Source organism: Schistocerca americana, chromosome 3 (genome assembly GCF_021461395.2).
Source record: "Schistocerca americana isolate TAMUIC-IGC-003095 chromosome 3, iqSchAmer2.1, whole genome shotgun sequence".
NCBI classification, from domain to species: domain Eukaryota; kingdom Metazoa; phylum Arthropoda; class Insecta; order Orthoptera; family Acrididae; genus Schistocerca; species Schistocerca americana.
In genome coordinates, this window is record NC_060121.1 from 417,255,202 (window position 1) to 417,273,741 (window position 18,540).

General features: G+C 44.1%; 1 protein-coding gene across 2 annotated transcripts in view; it reads right to left on the reverse strand.

Moving 5' to 3' along the window:
• Positions 1–18,540, reverse strand: part of LOC124607286 (UPF0489 protein C5orf22 homolog) — a 485,448-nt gene that overhangs the window by 45,907 nt on the left and 421,001 nt on the right. For both annotated transcript variants that reach the window (XM_047139567.1, XM_047139569.1), the window contains exon 2: positions 12,014–12,232. In XM_047139567.1, the coding sequence (XP_046995523.1) occupies positions 12,014–12,162 (149 nt within the window). In that variant the 5' untranslated portion in view covers positions 12,163–12,232. The remainder of the gene's footprint in view (positions 1–12,013; positions 12,233–18,540) is intronic.

Here is an 18,540-nt window from a genome sequence, read left to right on the forward strand (position 1 = left end):
TACGTCCTCACGGCCTCCCGCATGCCCACTATACGCCCTCGCTCAAAGTCCGTCAACTGCACATACGGTTCATGTCCACGCTGTCGCGGCATGCTACCAGTGTTAAAGACTGCGATGGAGCTCCGTATGCCACGGCAAACTGGCTGACACTGGCGGCGGCGGTGCACAAATGCTGCGCAGCTAGCGCCATTCGACGGCCAACACCGCGGTTCCTGGTGTGTCCGCTGTGCCGTGCGTGTGATCATTGCTTGTACAGCCCTCTCGCAGTGTCCGGAGCAAGTATGGTGGGTCTGACACACCGGTGTCAATGTGTTCTTTTTTCCATTTCCAGGAGTGTATATTGCAGTGCTTGTGTTTTTACGACGTACTCTGCAATCTCCTTCAGACATGCATACAATATAATATTTCATAGCACGACAAGGCCGCGACAGTAACCATAAGTCTCTTCAGGTGCAGAAATCATAGCAATTGTGCGGCTACAGGACGTAGACACACGGCTACATAAGGAAGTTCGGGTCGGTCCTGGAGGCGTGCCCGGATGGCCGAGGCGGTTAAGGTGACCGCTCTCTTAAAGCTGGAAACCCGGGTTCCAGTCTCGATCCGGCACAAATCTTCATTGTCACCAGTACAATGTGCAGCGCAGTCCGATGATATTCGCAACTGCGAATACATTTCTTGTATTCCATTCGTATCAGAGGAGGCTGAAACTAAACAAGCAGTAAAGACTGCTCTCAGTTAGTGATCCAGCAGGCGGTTATCAGGATTCTTTCAGGGATAACAGAATGTGTAAACTTAATGACATGGAACTTCACAAAGATATTCACAAAAAACCTAGAAAAGATGAGATGTGATATATCAGTAATTACAGGAAAAAAAGCGAAAGAAACTATCGATCTAGGAAATTATACTACAATATATAGCGGGGTGGGACAATGCAGAAGACTCAAGTTTGAGTTGCCATAGCAATTAACAAAAACATTGAAGTACAGATTGGTAAGTTATACATGGATAAATGAAAGAAGATACATATAAAATGTAAGGTCTGTAGAACCGTTTATCCTGTATATCGGTGTATGCCGCAGAGGGAGTGGAAAGGAAATGGTTTTTTAAAGACTTACAGCAAACACTAGAAAATATACATAAGAAAGACTATATTGTAGCTGGTGAACACTACAATGCAAGAACGGGAAGGCAAAGGATAGATAATGCAATAGGCTATGCTGGAGAAATTACGATCAGTAGCTATGGAATCTTGTTATGAGATTTTGCAACTTTCAACATCAGAGTCTTGAACTATTTTTACAAACACAAAGATATTCGCAAGTACACATTGTCCGCCTGAGAGTCTATAAATATGACTGACTATTTCCTAAATTGGAACTTTGTGGTAAGGTCTTCTGGGACCAAACTGCTGAGGTCATCGGACCCTAAGCCTACACACTACTTAATCTAACTTAAACTAACCTACGCTATGGACAACACACACATCCATGCCCGAGGGAGGACTCGAACCTCCGACGTGGGAAGCCGCACGGACCGTGACAGACCTCGAGGCTACCACGCGCGGCCACTGTATCCTACAAGACCAAAACCCTAGTTATATTGTTTGAGGAACGGCATTTATATAGAGGGTATAACGTAAATAACGGTCACTTACTAGTTGAAGTAAAAGCTACCTTAACGCAGAGATGGCATCAAATGCCCAAAAACCCTTGAAGATGCCAAGACAGATATATAAAATGTACTTACTAGAACATGTACTATCAAGATTCTATACCAAAGACACCTAAACAATATAATGAGAAGATTTCCCGAAGCAGACAATACTGAACATGAACGGGAACAAATGAAAACGTAACAGGAACTGCAGCCATTGACGCAATAGGTAAAATAGAGCAAAGGAAAGGGCACATCTGTTGGACAAAAGAAATGGAGATGGCGGCCAGAATAAAGAAAAAACTTTATATCAGATAATGCGACATCCACCTCAGGAGAATAAGGAAATGTATAAGAAGCAACTAGCACAGGTGAGAAAGGTAAGCAACAAGATTATATACCGACGAGGGCAGTTGCTGATTATGTGGATGGCCAATCACGAACATTGAAGACGAACTACTATGAGCTACATAAAATGTGTCAGATATAAACCTATCAATACCAATACAAAACAAAAAAGCCATGGCTTTCTACCGAAGCAGCTCGTGGTCGTGCGGTAGCGTTCTCGCTTCCCACGCCCGGGTTCCCGGGTTCGATTCCCGGCGGGGGTCAGGGATTTTCTCTGCCTCGTGATGACTGGGTGTTGTGTGATGTCCTTAGGTTAGTTACGTTTAAGTAGTTCTAAGTTCTAGGGGACTGATAACCATAGATGTTAAGTCCCATAGTGCTCAGAGCCATTTGAACCATTTCTACTGGAAAAAACCGGTAAGCAAAAAATAATAAAAGAAAACAGGATCATAGAGCATGTACACTATGCGACCAAAGGTATCCGGACACATGGCTGAAAATGACTTACAAGTTCGTGGCGCCCTCCATCGGTAATGCTGGAATTCAGTATGGTGTTGGCCCACCATTAGCTTTGATGACAGCTTCCACTCTCGAAGGCATACGTTCAATCAGGTGCTGGAAGGTTTCTTAGAGAATTGCAGCCCATTCTTGACGGAGTGCCGCACTGAGGAGAGGTATCGATGTCGGTCGGTGAGACCTGGGAGACGGCCGCTGTGACCAAGCAATTCGAGGCGCTACAGTCTGGAACCGCGATGCTGTTACGGTCGCAGGTTCGAATCCTGTCTCGGGCATTGATGTGTGTGATGTCCTAGGTTAGTTAGGTTTACTTAGTTCTAAGTCTAGGGGACTGATGACCTTAGATGTTAAGTCCCATAGTGCTTAGAGCCATTTGAACCATCTTCTTTGAGGCCTGGGACGATGTCGGTGTTCCAAAACATCCCAAAGGTGTTCTATACGATTCAGGTCAGGAGTTTGTGCAGGCCAGTCCATTAAAGGGCTGTTATCGTCGTGTGAGCACTCCGTCACAAGCAGTGCATTATGAACAGGTGCTCGATCGTGTTGAAAGATGCAATAGCCATTCCCGAATTGCTCTTCAACAGTGGGAAGCAAAAATATGCTTAAAACATCAATGTAGGCCTGTGCTGCGATAGTGCCAAGCAAAGAAACAAGGTGTGCAAGTCCCCTCCATGAAAAACACAACCACACCATAACAACACCTCCTCCATATTTTACTTTTGGCACTACAAACGCTGGCAGATGACATTCACCGGGCATTCGCAAATCCCACACCCTGCCACCGGGTCGCCACATTGTGTAACGTGAGTCGTCACTCCACACAACGGTTTTCCACTCTTCAATCGTCCAATGTTTACGATCCTTACACCAAGCGAGGCGTCGTTTGGAATTTACCGGCGTGATGTGTGGCTTATGAGCAGCCACTCGACCATGAAGGCCAACTTTTCTCACCTCCCGCCTAACTATCATAGTACTTGCAGTAGATCCTGATGCAGTTTGGAATTCCTGTGTGATGGTCTGGATAGATGTCTGCGTACTGCACATTACGACCCTCTTCAACTGTCGGCGGTCTCTGTCAGTCAACAGACTAGGTCGGCCTGTACGCTTTTGTGCTGCACGTGTCCCTTCACGTTTCCACTTCACTATCACATGTGGATCTAGACATGTTTAGGAGTGTGGAAATTTCATGTACAGACGTATGACACAAGTGACACCCAATCACCTGACCACGTTTGAAGTCCGTGAGTTCCGCTGAGTTCCCCATTCTGCTCTCTCACGATGTATAATGACTACTAAAGTCTCTGATATAGAGTACCTGGCCGTAGGTGGCAGCAGAATGCACTTAATATGAAAAACGTATGTTTTGGGAGTGTCCGGATGCTTTTGATCGCATAGTGTAGTTAGATTTAAATTTTTAGGAGCCAAGCCAACGAACAGAGGAGACCAGGAACAAAAAGTCAAAACTGAGAAGTATAATTACCTAAAGGGTACTATCAGAGAACCTTTCAAAAAAAAAGTAGGCACATAAACTCGTATTAAACTAAAGTTATGTTGGTACCAACATTTCTATATGGGAATGTATCTAGGGTAATGAAAAAAATAAAAGATAAAATAAGAATACAGGCCAACGAAATGAGGTCCCTCAGGAACATAGCAGGATATACAAAGTTAGATTATAAAAGAAATGTGGCTATTAGGCAGGAATTGAAAATATGTAATATAAACGAAGAGGTGGAAGAGAATAGTCAAAAATTAATATCCTATTTCTTGCGAATGGAGGAGTTATCACCACAATATTTTTGGCAATATGATCCGCCAGGTAAAAAATGCATTGGAAGACCATCAAAAGGATGAAAGGATCAAACGTAGTTTTAAGAGCTCGAGCAAGGCTTAAAGCATGCAGAAGAATAAAAAAAGAAGAAGATTAGAAATTAACGCTTCTCTCTTTTTTCAGAAAAGGTTTTCTTAGTATTGAAAGCCTACACTTTACTCGTGCATCCTCCTTACTGCTGCCGTCCTCAGACATCTTGCTGCCCAAACAGCAAAACTCGTTACTAATTTTTGTGTTCGATTTTCTAGTATAATTTCCTCAGAGTCGCTTGATTTAATTTGACTACACTCCGCTACCCTTGTTTCACTTTTACTGATGTTCATCCACTTCAATGCACTGTCTTTCGAAGTCCTATTCCGTCCCTGTCAGAATTACAGTGTCATCGACAAACCTTAAATATGTCGTTTCCTCTCCTCGAACTTCAATTTCTTTTTAAAATTTGACTTTGATTTTATTTACTACTTCCTCTGCAGACTGAACAGCATGGCGGCTAGGCTAAGAACCTGTCTCATTCATTTCTTATCTGCTGTCTCCATTTCATATCCCTCGCCTCTTATATTGGCAGTCTGGTTTCTGCACAAGTGTCTGATGATCTATTGCTCCCTCTATATTTTCTGTCTTACCTTCAGATTTTCAAATAGTTTATTCTACGGAATACAGTGGGAGGTTTTTTTCTAAAACTACAGAAGCTATAAATGTAGCCACACTTTGATAACTATTCGAGTAGCTCCAAAGAAACCTTGGATGACAGAAGAAATACTTCAGTTGATTGATGAAAGGAGAAAGTACAAAAATGTTCACGGAAAGACTGGGATACACCGATATAAATCACTTAGAGATGAAGTAAGTGGGGAGAACAGGGCAGCCGAGAGGAAATGGCTGCAGGTAAAATGTGAAGAAGTGGAAACAGAAGTAATAGGTGGGAGGACTCACTCAGCATACAGAAAGGACAAAAACATCCTTAGGTGAAACTAAAGGCAAGGTTGGTAACATTAACCGTGCATTGGGAACTTCGCTGTTAAACGTAAAGGAAAGAGCGGATAGGTGGAAATAGTACACTGAAGGCCTCTAAAAGGTGGACAACTTGTCGGATGACTTGATAGAAGAAGAAACGGGAATCGATAAGGAAGAGTCAGAATTTAAAAAGAGCTCTGGAAGACTTGAGATTAAATAACGCAGAAGGTATAGATAACATTCCACTGAAATTTCTAACATCATTGGGGAATTGGCAACCAAACTATTAATTCAAGTTAGTGTGCAGAATCTATGACACTGGTAACGTACCCTCAAGGCTTTCAGAATAATATAATTCACACAATTCCGATAATAGCAATGGCAGATAGTGAGAATACCATAGCACAATGAGAGTAACATCTCATGCATTCAAGTTGATGACAAGAATAATATACAGATGAATGGAAAAGAAAATTGAGGACCTGTTCGATGACGATCAGTTTGACTTTAGGAAAGGTAAAGGCATCATAGAGGCGGTTCTGACTCTGCGCTTGATAATGGAAGAAAGACTAAAGAAAAATCAAGATACGCTCATAGGATCTGTCGATCTAGAAAAAGCTATCGACAATATGAAATGGTGCAAGGGTTTCGAAATCGTGAGAAAAGTAGAAGTAAACTATAGGGAAAGATGGGTGTTGCACAGCATGAGAGTGAAGAAGAATTACAGGATCTGTTAAACGGAATAAACCATATGATGAGTGCGGAATATGGACTGAGGATGAACCGGAAAAAGATAAAAGTAATGATAATTAGCAGAAATGAGAATAGCGAGAAATTGAACATGAAAATTGGTGATCACGAAGTAGGCGAATTTAAAGAATACTGCTGCTTTGAAAGCCAAATTACTAATGACTAACGAAGCAAGGAGGACATGAAAAGCAATTTACCAGACAAATAAAGCACTCCCGGCCGAAATAAGTTTTATGATGTCAAACACAGGCGTTAATTCGAAGAAGAAATTTTTACGAATGTACGTTTGGAGCACAGAATCGTTTGAAGTGAATGATGAACAGTGGGAAAACCGGAATAGAAGAGAATCGAAACGTTCGAGATGTGGCGCTGCAGAAGAATGTTGAAAATCGGGTGGACTGATTAGATAAGGAATGAGGAGGTTGTCTGAAGAACAAATGGAGGCACTGAAAAGAAAGGGTAGGATGAAATGTATTGTTAAGGCATCAGGTAATAACTAGCTGGAACTTTGGAGGTTAAATATTGTTGGAGAAGACAAATATTGGATTAATACTTTTAGCACATACTGAGGACATAGGATTCAAGCACTGCCATGAAATGAAGAGATTGCCGCAGAAAGGGATTCGCAACGTGCCGCATCAAGCCATTCAGAAGACTGATGACTCAAGATGAAAAAGTTCTTATTATCAATAATTAGTTTCAGTTGAATGTGGTATACCTAAAGGACCTGTGGCGTCTCTTCCTTTACATCTACATCTACACAGAGACTCTGCTATCCACCATACAGTGTAAAACAGAGGGTTCCTTGTACTACCGCTAGTCATTCCCTTTCCTGCCCCATCCGCAAATGGAGCGAGGGCAAAATGACTGTCTCTATGCTTCCGTTGAAAGGGTACAGTACCGCCCGACATTGAAAATAGGTACAACATACTTCATTATTTTTGTCAGAACAACACATTTTTTTTGTAAAATAACTCAATTTCAATTAATACAGCGAAGCCGGATACCAGTGTGGGAAAGAATGACAATTTATTTATTTAATTGATCACATGTGCACTCCCACAAAATAAATCCCTACATCCAGTTTGGTGAGATCTGTGAAATGAATGAATGTATGGTCGTCTGCTAACCGCAGATAGTGAATGTGAATATATGATCATCTTTGAGACGATCCTTTGGCCACCTTTGGTGGGACCAAAGAGATGAAATTTACCTGAGCTTTGAGCGCCTGAAATGTGGCTGACCAATACGGTAGCAAGGTGCTCCCCCACTTGGGCAGAGATGTGAGAGGGCCTGAAGAACGACCATGTTTCAGCACTCTGCCGCTGGAACTTGTGCTGTTAGGACCTGTCTTAGGTGTGCTCCGTAAAGACAAAAGAGTGGAGACATGGTACGCATGTGGAGTACTTAAGAGTAGTTTGAAATAATAATTTCTCTATTTCAGGAACTTTTGTGGGGAGAATTAAATGTCAGGCAGGTAATATTAATGGGATCGTAGTAATCTTCGGAAGTGACCAACGGTCACAATGAAACCACGTGTAGCAATAAGTTGAAATACTTCTGTGTGCTTAAGTTAAGCTGAATTACTAGCGTGTGTACTATAAGTTGAAGTATTTAAGAAATAGCGTGTGCAGGACTTGAAATTAGAGGCGAGTACTTCCACGTGGTGAGTACTGTGTGAGTCTCAATCTGTGTATGAGACAAAGGATAAAGAGAAGTACTCGTCCATGGTATCAGTTGAGGACTCGTGTGTATGATGAATATGTTCTTAATATTACTTTGCGTGATATGTTTCCGTGTGACGCTGGATTCAAACTATAATACTCTGAGAGAGAAGCAAGGTGAGTCAGCCGTCTATCCAGCAACGCCACTTGGCTTGCATTGCACAGAAATACGTGCATATATCTCCAGAGTTCATAGTAGGAAAGTAGAATTACGAAGTGGGGCAGTGTCGTGTGAAACTGGGATAAATATTAATTGAAGTGGGAAAGCTGAAAGTGATAATGTTGTGACTATTCCCTGTGTTGTATTTCATGTTGTAGTGTGGTGTATGTCATGTAATTTGAGTATGTGTGGTTTGCATGGGAGAGTAGCAAGGTAGTTTCAGAGGTAGCGGGTTATGTGTGTTCCTTTTGTACCACTCGGTCTGGAGGAAAGTTTCGTGATGATGGTTGTGAGAGTCGAAGTGTGAGGTATAGCAAAAGATCCACCATCCTATCCAGAAAGTGCACTGTAGCGTTAAATAATTACGAGACCATAAGGTAGAGAATCACCAATGTAAAGCCATGCCCACTGGGCGGAATTTCTCATGTGTTATTGTTGTAGGTTATAGAATTTGTGTGTGTAGGTTATAGAATTTATCGTAATAAATAAGATAGTGAAAAGAAAAAGATTGGTGGCCTTTTCCTTCGAATTTTATGTTGTCATGACATCCAGAATTTATAATGTGTGCGCCACTCATATTCAGTGCGATGGCCAGGTGTTGATAAAAGCCGTTAAATAAAAAAAAGAAAATATGGTATTGCCAGTGCGTAGTGAACAGTCAGAGTTCTGTAAATTACTGATAGTCAGATGTGCGTTTCCGTTGCGTATTATTCATATAGGAGGATAATTTGTAACTTAATTGTGAGTACGAGAGTTCATGTTACTCGATAAATAAGAATGAATCCACTCGCTTGGCAGACCACTCATCTTGCAGGCCTGACTGCTTGATGCCACAGTATGAGCAAGGCATGTGGGTGCCTCTCACCGTAAGACGCAGATTTCTCTTATATTGTCTTCGTGGTACTTGAGCGAAACGTAAATTGCCCTACCTTTCTGTTCATAATGAATCCTACTCCCGTTATATCATTTTCTTCTGCTGCTGATTTTACCTTTTTCTCCTCTGACCAGAAATCCTTGTCTTCCTTCAATTTCACTTCAGTGACCCCCATATACCTAGATTGAGCGTTAGTATTTCCCTTTTCAGATTTTCTAGCTTCTCTACCACATTCAAATTTCTGACAATCCACGCCCCGACTCGTAGAACGTTACCCATTCATTGGTTATTGAGACATTTTTTTATCGTCACCTCCCCCTTGGGAGTCCTCTCCCGGGGATCCGAATGGGGGACTAGCCCGGAATCTTTTGCATAGACCATGTGTCCTGTGGATACGCACTGTGTGTCTTTAATGCAGTGGTTTCCATTGATCATTGCTTATTTTTCCTCCTTTTAGGGGCAATTTGCCATCCCAAGTGCAGAACCTCCGTCCGTCTCTCCATCCTCTTTGACAAATACGTTGGCAGAACGAGGATGACTTCTCAGGCCGAAAGTCTACGAGAGCCATTGCTGATTATTTTTATTCAAAATTTAAGCAGTAACGAGGTTCGTACCCGTGACCCTGGACGTTTTGGTTACTAGTCAAAGACGCTCTCGGTTTTTTTTATGGTAACAGGGGCAAACTGGGTAGGGGTCAATATACGAGGCCCGGCCACAAAGTTTGTGTCGCCAAACAGGAAGAAATGGAAGGATTAAATGACCACAGGAGAATACTCATTACTGATAGAAAATGAATCCGACTTCTCCATCTGTGATTTTAAGAAAGAGGGGATACGTGCTAAGTGCGAGAAAAAAAAGAAAGGGAGCAAACACAATGGAACACTTCTGAAAACTTCCCACGCGGGGTCGATACTCCACGAACGTCGCCATCCTATCTTCATGGCATTTCTTCCTGTAATGTCGTGTAGGTACCGTTATCTGTTTAATCATGTACGTGTGGGTGTATCAAGCTCATCTTCTGCCATGAATGATCCACCTGCCGTGCCGATAAAGGAGGATGCTCTGCAAGAAGTCCGAAAGGCATCGGATGTAATTACGATTTTTCACAATAGCACAATGACGAGCGTTTAAATTCATTAAATGTATTCGCAATTGCGAATATGGACAACCATCAGCCGTTGAATGGAATGACGACAATGAAAATTTATTCTAGATCGAGATACGAACCGGGATCTGCCGCGTATCGCCATCGGTCGCCTTACCATTTTTCTTTCTATTTTTTCCTTGCTCTCATTTTGTTCGCAATTCTTCGTTCTATTTGTTCGGGGCGGACGTCCCATGACGATTGTTCAAGTTCATCGTCGTTCCTTTAACTCAGTTTTTTATTAAAGAGGACGGCTAACCCTCTGACCGGACATGCTGAGCTAGAGTGCCGGTACCATTTGGCTATCCGTGCACGACTGACGGCCAGACCCAAATTTCAATATGTCGTCAACCATGCGTCTACGACCTGTATTCGTATATCCATTATGCACAGGGTGTTTGTTAACGAATATCAGGGTTTTTACGCTTTATAATATTTATTATATTAAACTTACAGTTATAAATGATATGTCAAATGAAAGAGCAACTCAAACAATTTTACCAAGAACCTTATAAATGTTCAATGTGAGCACCATTTGTAACACGGCACACATCAAGTCTGTAACCGAGTTCTTCCCAAACGTTGATAAGTGCGTTTTCAGTGATTGTAGCGACAGTTGCTTCAATCCGGTTTCTTAATTCAGGGAGGTCTGCTGGTAGCGGAGGCACGTACACACGATCCTTGATGAAGCCCCAAAGGAAAAAATCGCATGGCGTTAGTTCGGGTGAACGTGGAGGCCATGCAAAGCAAGCCCTGTCATTGGGCCCCTTGCGGCCTATCCAGCGCTTGGGAAAAACTCGGATACAGACTTGATGTGTGCAACGTGACAAATGGTGCTCACATTGAACATTTATAAGGTTCTTGGTAAAACTGTTTGACTTGCTCTTTCATTTGACATATCACTTATAACTGTAAGTTTAATGTAATAAATATTACAAAGCGTTAAAACCCCGATATTCATTTATAAACACTCTGTATATTCCCGTACGGGTGAGACATTTTAATTGAAAGTCGCTTTCCCTGTGCCGGCAGATAAATACGATAATGCAGTGCCTGTGTTACTCTGAATTACGATGCAATGTTCCTTTGTACATACATGCATGCCCAAAGGAACTTTTCAGCGTAATTCAGAATACACAGGCACTAAAATATTGTATCGTATCGTTTAAATTGTTCCAAACATTCGTTACACCTATGACAACACCTCCAAACAAATAATGAATCACGTGGCCTCTGATCCACATGATGGCGTTATGTTTCGTCCTAGGGTAACACACATCGCCCTGGTTGAGGGGAGTGCGTCAATCGACAGAAGCGGGTGACTCCCGTAAACAGAGAGCCAAAATCTGACGCTCTCCCACTGGCCCAAAATGTAGCCGTTGTTCATCTGTATCCTGAACTTTGCAGTTGACGCATAAAGACAGTTAGTTAAGATGGGTTTTGTATGTACCGTATGTTAACCGGGGACCTAGGAACGATAGAGAAGGTCCTTCCCCGCCGCAGCCGCAGTGCTCCACAACCCCACGACGACTACCGCAGTCCACTTCACCCCTCCGCCGCCCCACACCGGACCCAGGGTTATTGTGCGGTTCGGCACCCAGTGGACCCCCCCAGGAAACATCTCACACCAGACGAGTGTAACCCCTATGTTTGCGTGGTAGAGTAATGGTGGTGCACGCGTACGTGGAAAACTCGTTTGCGCAGAAATCGCCGACATAGTGTAACTGAGGCGGATTAAGGGGTACCAGCCCGCATTCTCCGAGGCAGATGGAAAACCGCCTAAAAACCATCGACAGACTGGCCGAATCACCGGACCCCGGCACGAATCCGCCCGGCGGATTTGTGTCAGGCGCTCCTTCCCGCCAGGAAAGCCGTGCGTTAGACTGCACGTCCAACTGAGCGGGCTAAGATGGATACTATCAAATCTCTATCGGGAATCTGTTTTTCGTGCCAGGGGTACACGTGCGCTGTAACAGCTGTAAACAGCGGTCACTGACAACAGCGGCACACGCACGTGGGCGCAGTGATACAGCCAGCCGCGAGACGCGGGCCCTACCTGGAGATGGTGACGATGGTGGGTTTGCCCGGGAGGCGGCCGAGCAGCGGCCGGAAGACGACGGCGACCAGGCGCTCGATGTCTGGCCGCGTGGTGACGTGGTGCGGCAGCTCGGTGTCGTCGCAGGTGCAGCCCGCGTCGTGCACCATGGGCCAGTCCACCTGCTCGCCGGGGTACGCCTCGCGCACCGCCGCCACCAGCTCGCGCACCGCAGCCACCCTGCAACAGCGGCGCCGCCACCGTCAGATCCACTGCTGAGCAGCACTGTCTACACGCCACTCCAGAAAAGCATCGGAATTTACTTAACCCCTAATAATCGTTGTAAGTTAGCTTGCGTCATGGTCACTATGTCCAAGTTGCGAAGAAAGTTGGTCCTATGTGTAAGATGCGTGAAGCTAACTTTGAGTAAGAAAATGCTATCTGACACTGAAATCAACGTAAAAGATTGGGTCGTCACCAACTCTAGCCACACGACAAATACAGGATTTGGCTGAATCAGAAAATTAATTAATTTAATCATAAGAAATAAGAATGATAAGAGAACGTTCATTGTACCATCACTCGTAAAGAATGGGATGTAGTTACTACATTACTGGCCATTAATATTGCTACAACAAGTACAAATGCAGATGATAAACGGGTATTCATTGGACAAATATATTATACTAGAACTGACATGTGATTACATTTTCACGCAATTTGAGTCCATAGATCCCGAGAAATCAGTACCCACAACAACCACCTCTGGCCGTAACAACGGCCTTGATACACCTTGGCACTGAGTCAAACAGAGCTTGGATGGCCTGTACAGGTACAGCTGCCCATGCAGCTTCAACACGATACCACAGTTCACCAACAGTAGTGACTGGCGTATTGTGACGAGCCAGTTGCTCTGCCACCATTGAGCAGACATTTTCAATTGGTGACAGATCTGGAGAATGTGCTGGCCAGGGCTGTAGCCGAACATTTTCTGTATCCAAAAAGGCCCGTACAGGACCTGCAACATGCGGCCGTGCATTATCCTGCAGAAATGTAGCGTTTAGCAGGGATCGAATGAAGGGTAGAGCCACGGGTCGTAACACATCTGAAATGTAACCTCCACTGTTCAAAGTGCCGTCAATGCCAACAAGAGGTGACCGAGACGTGTAACCAATAGCACCCCATACCATCACGCCGGGTGATACGCCAGTATGGCGACGACGAATACACGCTTCCAATATGCGTTCACCGCGATGTCGCCAAACACGGATGCGACCATCATGATGCAGTAAACAGAACCTGGATTCATCCGAAAAAATAACGTTTTCTCATTCGTGCACCCAGGTTCGTCGTTGAGTACACCATCGCAGGCGCTCCTGTCTGTGGTGCAGCGTCAAGGGTAACCGCAGCCATGGTCTCCGAGCTGATAGTCCATGCTGCTGCAAACGTCGTCGAACTGTTCGTGTAGATGGTTGTTGTCTTGCAAACGTCCCCACCTGTTGACTCAGGGATCTAGACGTGGCTGCACGATCCGTTACAGCCATGCGGATAAGATGCCATCTCGACTGCTACTGATACGAGGCCATTGGGATCTAGCACGACGTTCCGTATTACCCTCCTGAACCCACCGATTCCATATTCTGCTAACAGTCACTGGATCTCGAACAACGCGAACAGCAATGTCGCAATACGATAAACCGCAATCGCGATAGGCTACAATCCGACCTTTATCAAAGTCGGAAATGTGATGGTACGCATTTATCCTCCTTACACGAGGCATCACAACAACGTTTCACCAGGCAACGCCGGTCAACTGCTGTTTTTGTATGAGAAATCGGTTGGAAACTTTCCTCAAGTCAGCACGTTGTAGGTGTCGCCACCGCCGCCAACCTCGTGTGAATGCTCTGAAAAGCTAATCATTTGTATATCAACGCATCTTCTTCCTGTCGGTTAAATTTCGCGTCTGTAGCACGCCATCTTCGTGGTGTAGCATTTTTAACGGCCAGTAGTGTAGTTTGGTCCAGGCATTGTTCACGCGAATCAAATATTAAAATAAAGTAAATAATGCGTCTACACTGTGCATAAGAGCAGCTTGCAGCAGCGCTCCTGGAAACAACATCTAGTCTAAAGAATTTGTTTTAAATAAAAAGGGAACACTGATTATTGGACCTGTGCACATGGAAACGCTATGGATGGGCTAACAAGGCAACTACAAGGTAAATGGCGTAGGTAATAGAGACGTAACATTGGTACACAGGATAAGATTGGTGGCAAAATTGTTTATTCCTTAAAACATTGATGTAATACATATACACAGCTCCTGTTGCCTGGTGACTAAGTACAATTTCTTGTGGAACGGTACACGATTCACAACACACTCGTATGCCCACGAGGTTTGCGGAGAGACAATTCCTACATTCGGTGGCCAAGTTTTAATCACATTATACCACGCAGCCGCGAACAATTAACATTTTTCAGAAGGCATATTTGAATAGACAAAGGGTGATGGCACTGAGCCAAAAAACTCTAATATTAAACCACGTGGATGGCTTCCAACGGACATAAGGTAAATGAGACAATGAAAATTCACGAAGAGGCAAAATTATTAAGATTCAGGGAAGATTAGAACGTACACAGACGCAATTGCAGGCAGACAAACATTCACACTGAACCGAGGGCGCACTTCTTACATATGCAACACGTTTGTGTTACGTTCTTCTTACAGATCAAAGTGCATTACGAATCAAACTGAAAGTCTGCAGAAGCCTTGCATTCCTTGCTGCGACAAGGTTAAACAAGCTTTTTAACACGAGACGCGAGACCAAAAGCTAAAAGCTCTCCTCTCGCTACGCCACGCGGTTAAACCAACTCACCGTCCTTCGAAGAGAGCTCGACTGCAGACCCTCGGCGCGCTGGAAGCAGACTGACCGTCTCACCCACTCCAACGTCTCACACGCGATTCCGTGGCCAGGAAAACCCAGAGATGAGGCTTCCGCCACCAACCTAACACAGGTAACTTTCACGCAAGGAGACCAAACCTCTTCGCCTACCTGAAAACTACAGGGGTTGGCCATTCTTTACGACTACTGCTCATTCTCTGCAGCAGACTAAACCACCGTACAGCAACATGAAACACACCCATATTCGCCGCGCGGGGTTAGCCGAGCGGTCTAGGGCGCTGCAGTCATTGACTATGCGACTGGTCCCGGCGGAGGTTCGAGTCCTCCCTCGGGCATGGGTGTGTGTGTTTGTCCTTAGGATAATTTAGGTTAAGTAGTGTGTAAACTTAGGGACTGATGACCTTAGTAGTTAAGTCCCATAAGATTTCACACACATTTGAACATTTGAACATTTGAACACACCCACATTCATTCGCTCACGCATGCCAGAGAGTTTTGTATCACTGGAAAGCAAATAAAACGATAGTGAAAGGGGCCTACAGGACCCTTTCAACGTTTACGATTAGTACTCTACCGGGCTGTCCAATTAGTTAGCTTGCATGTACCGCGATACTCCTAACATCGGTTTGCTCCAGAGTTCTCGAAGATATTCTCAGTTCGAATATAATCAAGTCCATTGAGACTGAGAAGCTTCTGTCCACAAATACGCACGGTTTTAGAAACCATCACTCGTGCGAAGCTCAAACTGCCCTCTTTTCACATATCCCGCGAACTGTGGATGAAGGATAACAGGCAGATTCCACATTCCTAGATTTCCTAAAAGTGTTTGACACGCTGCGCCGCTGTCGACTGTTAACGAAGGTATGAGCATATGGAATAAGTTCCCAAATATGTGTGTGGCCCGAAGACTTCTTAAGTAGTAGAACTTAGTATGTTGTCCTCTACAGCGAGTACCCATCGGAGACAGGGACATCATCAGCAGTTCCCCACGAAAGTGTGAAAGAACCTTCTTTGCTGATGACGCCGCGGTGTACAGGAATAGGTCTTTGAGTGACTGTAGCAGGATAGAAGATGACTACTCGACACAGTCTGGTCGATGATTAAATACCTAGGTGTAAGGTTGCAAAGCGATATGAAATGGAAGGAGGGTGTAAGGTTTCTAGTGGTGAGATCAACTGGTCGACTTCAGTTTACTGGAAGAATTTTGGGAAAGTGTGGTTCACCTGTAAAGGAGACGCACATAGGACACTAGTGTGACCTATTCTTGAGCACTGTTCGAGTATCTGGGTTCCTAACAGTTAAGATTAAAGGAAGATATGGAAACAATTGAGGCAGGTTGCTGGATTTTTTTATCGGTAGGTTCGATCAACACGCAGGTATTATGGAGACGCTTTGGAAACTCAAATGGGAAACCCTGGAGGAAAGACGACGTTCTTTTCGAGGAACGCCACTGAGATAATTTAGAGAGCCGGCCATTGAAGCTCACTGCAGAACGATCATAATGCTGCCAACGTGCATTTCGCGTAAGGACCTACGAAAGCATATAGACACTCGTTTTCCCTTCGCCCTATTTGCGAGTGGAACAGGAAAGGAAATGATTAGTAATGGCGCAACATACCCCCAACCACGGGCCATATCGTGGCTTGTGGAGTATGTAAGTGGATGTAGATAGGTGCGAAACAAGGAGGAGTAACTGACTAAAAGAGAATCATAGAGCCATGCAGGCCGTCTCCATAGCTGAGTGGTCAGCGAGTCTGGCAGCTATGCAGAGGACACGGGTTCGATTCCTGGTACTGCCAGGGATTTTTGCCTTAGTGGGATGAGTGAGATGCACTCAGCTTCGTGATGCTTGAGTGAGAGATAGCGGCTCCAGGAACAAGACAGCCGACAACGGCCGGGAGGGCGGTGTGCCACCCCCACGCCTCTCCACCCTGCATCCACATGACCACATTGACAGTTGACGGGGCGATCAGTCGACCCCGATTGCCCTGTCTGAGCCAGATCGCGGAGCTTACGGCCCTTGTGTACGGATACGGACACGTGCAATATACTCCTAAATACGAACTGTAGCAACTCCGGAGATCGCTCAGACGGATGATCTGGTACCTAACGTGCCTGAAGAGGGTTACAGTATCCCAGAATTTTTGCAGATTTTAAGAACGGGTAGATGGGTGGTGCGCATTGTTGGAGCGGCGTGGCGCTATTGGAGAACGTTAAACTTGCCGACACACAACGACTGCCGTTCATGCACGATGTTTTCTATAGATCGTGCGACGGTACCTCACCACAACGTTTCATACGCTATCAATTGGTTGAGGATGTCCAGTAACATAGCCTTCCGTTCACCGTACCTGAAGCCGTGGGGATTTCTAGATACGGGGTCATTTAAAGGCATTGGTGTATGCCCAGCCCATCGACAGTGTGCGGGCGTTCCAAGAGTGTGTGATCAATGGGTGTGATGCAGTCCAAATGGAGCCAGGCATGTTTGACAATGCGATTCACTGCGAAGAAGGGCTGAAGGATGTGTCAGGATGCATGATAACCACATGCTGCACTGCCTATAGTGTGCTTCTACGAAACAGGCAGATGGATATTAGAGGAGAGACTGGCCTCTATCTCAACAGGTATTGGTTTCCAGACACATCATTTCAGGAACTTTTCTTCATTTTCGACAGTACTACCTCCTGAAGTAATATGTGACACTTTTTTAAACTGCATGTCTAGTTAATTACTCGGTATCATCACGAAAGCGCTCTCAGCTCAAAGCCTTTCCAGAGTATCTGTGTCGATTAAAAACGGAGTGAAGTTTCCACTGCAGAATCCGAACATTCAGTTTCATTAAAACGAGAGATATGATATGGAGACATGGGAGGCTCCGAAAGATAATGGTATTTCAATAGAAATTGTTATAGTCTTTTTTTCGTTTCCCGTTGTTCATTAGTTGCTTCAAAATTCATGGAAGTACATTTCGTCTAAGCAACTAAATAAAAGGCAGTTTGGTTTCTGCCATTCACGTTTCGCTTCTTTTATTTGTGAAGCACCTTCAGTGGCGATTTCCAGTGCTGTTAGTCCATATTTCCCCTTATGTGTGGCCCTGAAGATGTGTTCATTCAGTCCTGATTCTCCACCTGGCCGATTTGCGGCGTTTTTTCACCCATACTTACTACAAGACATCACTTGCAGTTTTAGTTTTGTGATATAATTAATTATTATTATATCTCATTAATTATTATTACTGCTGAAGAAAAAATTATAAAATAAAGGAATACGCAAAATTATTTCCGTCGTTTTTTCACCCATACTTACTACAAGACATCAATTGCAGTTTTAGTTTTGTGATCTAATTAATTATTATTATATCTCATTAATTATTATTACAGTTGAAGAAAAAATTATAAAGTAAAGGAATACGCAAAATTATTTATAGAATGTTTGAGAAAGAAGAATGAAGAATCAGGATTGAGAGAATTATAATTATTACAGCCTTGGTGGATCCAATGAGTTTCTTTGATTCTGCGAACGCTTCCAGCAGTACACACAACTTCTCCAGGACATGGGAAACTACAGTATTAAATTTTAACTGACCAGCTGAAAATGCTCCTATCGGAATACAAAAATTGCGAACACGTTCCTGTTTATTTAAAAGAT